Source organism: Clytia hemisphaerica, unplaced genomic scaffold (genome assembly GCF_902728285.1).
Source record: "Clytia hemisphaerica strain Z4C2 unplaced genomic scaffold, Clytia hemisphaerica genome assembly, whole genome shotgun sequence".
NCBI classification, from domain to species: domain Eukaryota; kingdom Metazoa; phylum Cnidaria; class Hydrozoa; order Leptothecata; family Clytiidae; genus Clytia; species Clytia hemisphaerica.
The window spans coordinates 723,378-732,267 of record NW_027103680.1 but is presented as its reverse complement, the minus strand read 5'-3'; the positions used below and the strand labels follow the sequence as shown (position 1 = coordinate 732,267).

Below are 8,890 nucleotides of genomic sequence, written 5' to 3'. Positions count from 1 at the left end.
AGGAGGGTTTCCGTCTTAACAAGATTCAAAAGGAGGCTTTTCCATTCTGCAGATTTTTGAGAATCTTGCCCTGTCCATTTCTGTTTCAGACAAAAAATCTTTTGCTATGACCACGACTGTGTTAAATAGAAATTACAAAAAAAGTTTCATAGTTTGAATCTGGTTTTATTTCAATTCGTTACAGGCACATCTACTATGATATACTGCCATACCTTATAAATTCATTTTTTATTCGGTTATCGTGAAATTTACTCATGTTCAAATCAAAATACTGTATGATACGCCTGGTAGCATCTTGAAAGGACCGGTCAGTTCTTTTTTGGAGCTATTCATTCAAAAAGAAATAAGTAAAAGTAAAAGCTTTGCCCCTTTACTGAGAGGTGTATTTTCTTCATCACAATGATCTCTATGCTACTCAAAGTCACTTCCCATCGATAGGTTTACGAATTCTTGGAAAGTCTTAGTTTATGTTTTCTCGATTGAGTTTTAATCCCTGTATGGGCCATTCCAGTTTTCTCTTTTGGTTGGTAATGATGATTGGACTTTTTAAGATTCTTTTTGCCTACAGTATCTTCATACCTACTCTTTTGTGCTTAATTGTAGGGGTGGGAATGGAATAAGCAGGGCGGGGTTTGACACTCTTGGAGAAAATCCATAAAATGGGGGGGTGGGGGTCAATGTTAAGTGATTTTGGGGTGATTTCCCCTGACACCTCTAGGAAAATGAAGGCTTTGGCACATTTTCAGGAAAATTTCATAAAATGGGTTGAAGGGGGATCTTTATAAAATGATTTCCAACCCAACAGCCTTAAAAGTAAAGAAATTTCTTGGTTTTTCACGTATCGAAAGTACACCCTCTCATCGTCTTGTTAGCACTTTTGTTATAATTATATTTTATGCCGTTATTATTTTCTCGTATTCAAATTACAACATACCAGGTACATAGCAATGACTTTTAAGTGTTTGAGCAGGGGGGGGGCAAGCAGTTAGTACAGAACACTATGTGTACTAACTGATTTTTGGAAAAATCTGTACCCCACCACCACCCCCTGTCACTTAGTACACCGTGTACTAACTGTCTTTGACCTTGCTCAATATATATACCACCCCCAAAATAAGGATCCGTCTCTCTACGGTGCATTCCAGGTGAATTTCACACCCCAGGGAGGTTTCATGAGGTGTATTTTTACGTTGTTACCTGTCTTTACCAGGTTTTTACCACTAACTACTTTAAAACAAATAAAAATATAACAAATTATGGAGTAGATCAACCGCAGTGGGGGCTGGTGGGGGGAAAAATTGATGAATAACGAGACAAAAACACACAAAAAGAGTCATTTTCCCAGTTTTTCCTTTTTTGTAAAAAGTATAATCATATCTCTCGATGAAACTGAGGAAAAAAGTAGTTTTAACCAGTTTCTAACCTAGTTAAAGTGATAATAATGACTTTCCAGAAACATTTTTTAGACAGAAAACACAGCATGTTTGTTCAGCAACTTATCCACCATCTTTAGATAATTTTCTATTTTTCCCGATCATGGATCGGATGATCGGATTACCAAAACAAAACAGAAAACGTTCGAAAGTTCGAAATTTTCAAATTTGAATGTTTTATTTTGAATATTTCTAAGAGTTCTAAGAGTTCCTAGAATTGTAATGTCATGTGTCAAGCTGTTAAAAGGTATTCCTGACTGTCCTAGAAAGAAGATACATAAAAAAGATAGAACCATAAACCTCTCATAAACTGATAACAGTAAAAATCTGAGAAATCTGGTTTAAAATTCTCGTTTTGAAAACAGTTAATACACCTTTTTTCTTCCAAAATTCTGTATACACCACCCCTTTTGGCAGTTAGTACACTGGTGTACTAACTGCATTTTGAAAATTTGAAAAATGGACCCACCACGGTACTAAGTGTCATGGGTGTCGTGTACTAACTGCTTGCCCCCCCCCCTGGTTTGAGTAAGCATTATCTTATCTACTGATGAAGTAAGTATTTTGACGTCATAATTTCAAGGTTTCGCAATATATACACGTTTTTTTTATAAGAGCATCCAAAATTTTTGAAGCGTTCGAATGTTCTTAACTTTTTAGGTTTCAAGCCTAAAAATGTTCTATATGTTCTTATTTTCACCATTTTGCGACCATTTTTACCCATTTTCCTAAGAAAGTGAATGTTCTTGAGTCCACTGGCAAAGTCTTCAAAAGTCTTCTAACTTGTTCTTAACATTTTGGCCATCGAAGCTTTATGTTCTTATATAGTCTGTTCTTATTAAAAAACGTGTATTTCATGTAGGAAGAATCCCAAAAGATGTATTTTTCTTTCCCTGAAACCTCGTCAAAAGTAACAAACGATTCTTCGAAATTCACATCTCCATGCTAAACAAAATTTATTGCATTAAGAAGGATTAAAGTTTCAATAGCCCCATCGTTTACTAAACGCAAATAGTGATGCATTGATGTAATATGTTGGGCAATGAAACACCCTGTTTTATCCCAGTTGTGTTAATACAGCTATCCCCTCGTGTTAAAATTTTTTCTTTAAAACTTCTTATTTGCGAGTAGATGAAAATCAAAATTTTATTTATCACTTTTTGTCAAAGCCTCTTCATCAAAACTTGGAATATAAAATTCTTTTAATGTCATTCAATAAAATCAGGGGGCAAATTACGGTGATTTTAATGTAATTTTCTTAACAACTTGACTAAAAATTGACCCCCTGAATTTCGAGCGTTGTTAGGAATTTTACTATATTTGGTCTTATTTTTAGGCAGGTGCACCATAACCATACTCCTAAATAGAAATTTGGTATCTAGGAACTCCAAAAGAGGGTCCTGTCATTAATAATTTCGTGATCCCTGCTCCTCGAAGTTTGGGTGTCAAATTATATTTCAGTTTATATTTTAGTAAGATGAATTTTGGTATTATTTTGACGGCAACATTGGTGGCTGCAGTATTAGGTTTGTAAAATTATTCTAAGAATTTTGGTATATGATTTTTTGATCCTCAAAGTTTACGAGAACTGACAAATGCGGAGCGTTCATTTTGACTATTTTTCTAACGAGCCTCTTCATAGCATCCTCCACAATGGTTAAAGGAGGCTTTGCCTAAAAATGGTAGCTGAAAGTGTGAAATTTTTTTGAAAGCCTAGTATTCAGGTACGTCCATTTCAGCATTTTATTCCTAAGTTTGCGATAAACACACTTTTAATGTGTTTGTTGAACAACCATTAAAAGAGTGCTCAATACTCTTTCGTAGAGCAAATTCATAAAGTTATATTTCAAAAAAAAAATTTTAATTAAAAAAAAATTATTTTTACATGGTGATTTTTGAAATATAACTTTATGATAAACACACTATAATATTTTTCGGTTTTCAGGCAGTGTTCCATTGACGCCACCCGAGAAATGTACACGCACGTGGAAAAAGATTGGTTGTTTTCACGATCGAATCATTCCCAACAGACCTTTACCGTACGAAGTAGCAAACCATCGAGATCCAATAAACAAAAACTGGGATGGACATCTCATTAATTGGCAAAAATGGCCTGAATCACTCCATGCGTAAGACCCCCCTTTAGTTTCAACTTGATAACGAAAGAAAGAAAGTCATGATTACGTCATATTTATGATTTTCATGATGTAATTTTTTATGCGGAAGCATCCAAAATACTCCGGGCGTTTGCCTCTAGTTTTATTATTTAACCCTTTAAGTGCCGATGTCGTATATATCGGACATGGGCTATGAAGGAGGACAAAGCCCTCCTGTAATGCCCAGTTTGAGTTAGAAATCGTCATTTTTGGTCTAACTCGTAGGAATTGGATTTGGTCAAGCAAAAACAAAATCAAAAGTGAGTCTTTTCGGCGAGATTTTCAGCTAAAAAGTCAAAAAAATGCAAAAATTTGACAAAAATCCACTTTTTAAAGATTTTGACCATATTTGGTCAACGAGTGATCCAAGAACCTCCAAATTTTCCCCCGATTTACTTAATTCTGTCCTCCAGCGAATTAATCTAAAGTTTTACCACTGGGCACCTTTATATCATTCAGGCAGGTCCGCGCAGCGGCCAGAAAGAGAAGACTCTAAGCTATCCATCCAACGGACTATAAACAAGCTTCTAATTCCTTCTAGTTCCGGAGATATAAGCCTTTAAAGTTTGAACTAGCGATTGTCTTTAAAAAAATTAAAGGGTTAAATAAGCAATGGGTCTTTTTGGCTACTTCGGTATATATTATTCTGCCATGAATTATCCTTTGAAACTACTAGTTTAATCGTTAATCTTTCACAGTTCTGGTTGGAATTAGGAATTCAACAGAACTTTATGTACCTAGTAGGAGAATGTTTTCTCAACATCTTCGTACTTCTCTATTAAAAAGATTGGCTTGCAAATGTGCTGCTTTAACCAAAGGCCGAGGACACCGATATTTTGGTCTTCAATTTTATGGAGAATGTTGGACCGGACCTTCCCTCCAATACGATCGTGACGGGCCATCTAAATCATGTATTGGTATCGATTACAAAGCGTGCGAAGATAAATCACAAACTGAATGCGTCGGAAAAGCTTTCACAAATTACATCTATGACACACATACTGATGGTAAGTTGGGTGGTTATTTTACCGAACACCGGAATTCTCTTTAATTTGATCGATTGTTCCTCGGTTTGTGGAAGGATTATCAAGTTAAAATAGGAAAAGTCTAACGCATGGTGTTGTCTAGACATTTTTAACCATTCACCAGATTGCTGAATTTTTGGTTAATGACGGGTTATTCTCTGATTATACTTCTTGTAATTATTTAAAACTCTGATTGGCTGAGACGGGTAAATTCAGAAGTCAGGGCATTTAAGAAATTATATGTTAATAAATAATGTACTCTTCTTTAGCCAGTCAGAACTTTAGCGCACAGCTATACGCAAAACACAAAGAGGAATGAATACGTAAAGGTGGTACAGTCACTTTCGGTCGGGGTTGTGGATGGTGAAATTTGTCGTTATTTTTTAAATGTTGTGAAGTAGGCACTTTCTCGCCCTCATAGAACAAAATCTGATATTTCTTCTCTCTTCTAGTCGAAACGCCAACAGACGGTGGTTGGTCAACATGGCAATCGTGGTCTTCATGCACCAAGAGTTGTGGTGGAGGTGCACGTGAGCGTACTCGATCATGTACCAACCCTCGTCCGTCCAATGGTGGTCAATCGTGTACTGGTGAAAAAGTTGAAGAATCATCCTGTAATACTGACACTTGTGTGCCAGGTGAGTGACTTTTATTATTTTAAATTGTTCGTGCAGTGTTAGAAAAAACGAAAAATGACTACTCTGGAATTGACAGTGATGCTTTACAATGACCAAAGCTCTTGTCAGAAACATTTCTTTTCAAAGAGTGCTAAATGATATTTCCATCCAAAAATCATCGAAAAGAAATAAAGATTCACATATACTATCGGGGGTCCTAAAGGTTTGCTCTCTACTATAATGGATAGTATCTTTTATGCATAGCCTGATTCAGCAAATTCAAATTCAGTGTGTCCCAAAAGTGTGTTACATATCAATTGTTTCATTGAAATATGTTATTTCATTTAGTATGCAACAAGAATATTGATATTGCTGTTATCACCGATGCTTCGACCAGTGTTACATCCAAAAATTATCTCAAAGTCAAAGAATTCGTTGTCAAGCTCACTGAGGAGTTTCACGTCGGAAAAGATCAAACACATTTCGCTATGATTCATTTCGCGTGGCGTGCTTATTTGGATTTCAACTTTGCTGACAAGGAATTCTGGGATGTTTACAATTTGAGGAATAAGATCATGAGCAGTAAATACACATATGGTAAGCAAGATGTCTTCTTTTAGGTTATCAGTAAGGAGTTGAACCGTAGGGAGTCACGACCATTGCGTTTGATTCCTCTATAGAGAAATCTTTAACCTTTCCCAAGAATGAAAAAGCCCTAACATTGAATCTAGCCTTTTTCTTTGTTTTCGCGTGACATTTTAATATTCAAAATCTGGCGATTTTACTTTCAATCTAGCGTTTGTGTGAAAACCACTTGGGCTACGCGTTTTGGATGGGTAATAAGTGGCTTCATTTCCCAACCAGGAGTTTTGGTTTCTAACCCAATCGGGACTTTGAAGTCAATGGTCATGACATCACTCATTTGACTAAACCGTATGCGGTTAGTTCGAAAGTAAAGGTGATGCTTGGGGTTACCAGTGTTGTAGTAGCCATCAAAAAAAGTAATTCTTGTATCGTCTATTTAGGTTGATAAATCGATGTCCACTTTAAAGTTCTCGGATGTTATAAGAGGTTACCGGTTTTAGATTTAGTCATTCTTGTCGAAATCTATGGGTTTAAATCTCTATCTTAGAAACGCGAAAACCGATTCCTGGAAATAGAAATTCTTTCTGAAGCCAAGCTTTATAGGTTGTTTAACATTCCTTTACATAGAGATAACTACTTGTGAGGTGATCTTTGCTGACTCCAAATATCAATTTTCCTTTTTGCAGGTGGTACCAGAACTGATTTAGCATTAAAGATGGCCGAAGAAAAAGTATTTTGTGATTCATGTGGAACACGTGGCCCTAACGTACCAAAAGTGTTGATTGTGATTACAGATGGCAAAAGCAGCTATTCATCACAAACCATGACTGAGGCTAGCAAAGGATTAAAGGTATAATGGTTCATCGTTTCATTTAAAGAGTATTTAAAAGGGCTGATTTGATTTAGCCTGTAATATGAAATAGTGGTTTTTTAGTGCTTAAAAGTATGGTTGGAAAGAAGAGTTTTAACTCTAGCTTAAGCTTTAAATCCTGATAAACGTTACAATACCCAAAATTGTCAATATATTTCGACTGTGATTATAGTTATTTGTAAATTCATTCATTCATTCATTCACTCATTCCTACAGGGCAAGAAAGTGACCATTATTTCAATGGGAATTGGTCGAGCAATCGATAATGACGAATTAGTTGAGATTGCCACTGATAGAGAACATGTCTTTGTGGCTGATGATTTCAAATACATGATTGATAAATTGAACAGTATCACAAGATTGTCTTGTCAAGCTCGTAAGTAAAACCTTTATCTGGTACTCGATGTAGAAATTTTCTTCCGACACGCTAAAGCTCTGAAGGTCGGGAAAATTTTAACATCTGGAACCTTTGGGTTACCATTTTTCATTTTTCTGTAAGGTTTCTCAGGCAGCAGAGATTTTCATGCTAAATTCAGTCGGGTGCAACCGATAGTCAAGCAAAAAGTGTAAGGACAGCTAGACAATACTGTGATGCGGTACATCAAACGATGATTACTATAGGTCTCCGATGGTGATATTGGCCCGCTCCTTCAGAGCTTTAGCGTTGGCGGCCGCCAATACACCATCGGAATATCAGATAAGTGAAACCTTTAAAATGTTATATCATTGGCGATCCAAAAAGTATCAGCAATCTGATTGGTTAAAAAAGAGTACAATATATCTTGTATTTTACATGTACAAAAATAAATTGACGTAAAGATGTTGTTGCATTGTAGCGGTTAAAAGCAATCTAACGTCACTTTGCTACCAAGGTGCTCTGCGTTTTTTCCAACACAAAAAGTTCATTTTTTAGGTCACCGATAAACCAGTTATCAGACATTTGCTCGTACAATATGGAAATATTTTACTCGTTCCGGATTTTTCGTATATTAAAATATTGTACGGAAAAATCTCAGAACTTGTAAAATTATTTCTCATATTGTACTCGCAATTGTCCGATAACTATTATTACATATTGTTGAATAGAAATTTGGAAAGATTGTATTCACGGGAATCGGGAAATTTTCGTGTTTGGTTAAATTTAACCAATATACGAAGTCCCAGACTTCAGGCTATAACTCTTGACAACTTTATTTAAAGCGGCATATACAGAATGCTTCGAGAACCCGGGGGGGGGGGGGCAGCCAAGCAAAATGACTGAGTTTTTTTAAGGGATGCAATCCCCTTTCCATAATACTTTTCAAATATTGGATCAAGTACGTATTGGATCCCTTTTTAGATGCAAAATTACATAAATATATACTGTATAGAAGAATCACACCCAGCGTGTCTATTTCAATCACTTCAGGGAAAAAAGCTAGACTGCACTGTAAGGGTGTATTTTTCAGGAAAAACCACTGCACTGCAAGGGTGCGATTTTAAACACCAATTTTTAGCCCGCGCATACCGTCAGTCCAAAATCCGACTGCCCCCCCCCCCCCGGGTTCGAGAAAGAGTATAAAAATACAAATACGAAAATTTTCAAAAAATATTCCGCGCTGGAAAGGAAAGTAAGTCTCCTTTCTCCCGTTAATGATACCCGATATTGCCAATATTCCAGGAAAAAAATAATTACAAATTTCAATCATGTATCCTTTTTCTTGTTTACAGAATACGATATCGATTCTTTCCGAATGATCGAATAAAGTACCTTCATTACCGGACATGTAATATTTATCTTTCTTTAAATGTTGTAAATAAAAAAGTTGCTCTTTGGATTATATTAACAGTTTTATGCACTAGAAATACCGAACACTTTAAATCAACATATTTTGACACACCCATTGATATTAATCATTTGTTTAGAACGGCAAGACTAGAACTCCGCTCTAATAGATGCTATCGGCTTTCCGAATTCTCCCCGAATGATTACCCATGATGCATTGCGCAAAAAAATTCACGGACGATATTGACTTTCGGCGCAATGCATTATTGGTAATCATTCGGGAAGAATTCGGAAAGCCGATATCGTCTATTATTTTTTAATTTCCTCTTATTTTGCTCAAACTACGCGAGTCAACTCTTCGTAACATATATTATTAGATTGTCCCATCTACTGTGTACTGTATAGGTTTATATTGACAGAACAAATTTTTAAATTTGA

At 35.9% G+C, this 8,890-nt stretch overlaps 1 protein-coding gene across 1 annotated transcript; it reads left to right on the top strand.

Annotated features, from left to right (window-relative positions):
• The first annotated feature begins 2,797 nt into the window (after positions 1–2,797).
• On the top strand, positions 2,798–8,566 carry LOC136803714 (coadhesin-like). Its single transcript, XM_067060435.1, has 8 exons — positions 2,798–2,959; positions 3,379–3,562; positions 4,376–4,596; positions 5,067–5,252; positions 5,580–5,828; positions 6,503–6,666; positions 6,904–7,063; positions 8,398–8,566. Exons 1-8 carry the CDS (start codon positions 2,911–2,913, stop codon positions 8,430–8,432), a joined length of 1,248 nt encoding a protein of 415 aa, XP_066916536.1. The 5' UTR covers positions 2,798–2,910; the 3' UTR covers positions 8,433–8,566.
• Positions 8,567–8,890: the final 324 nt, after the last annotated feature.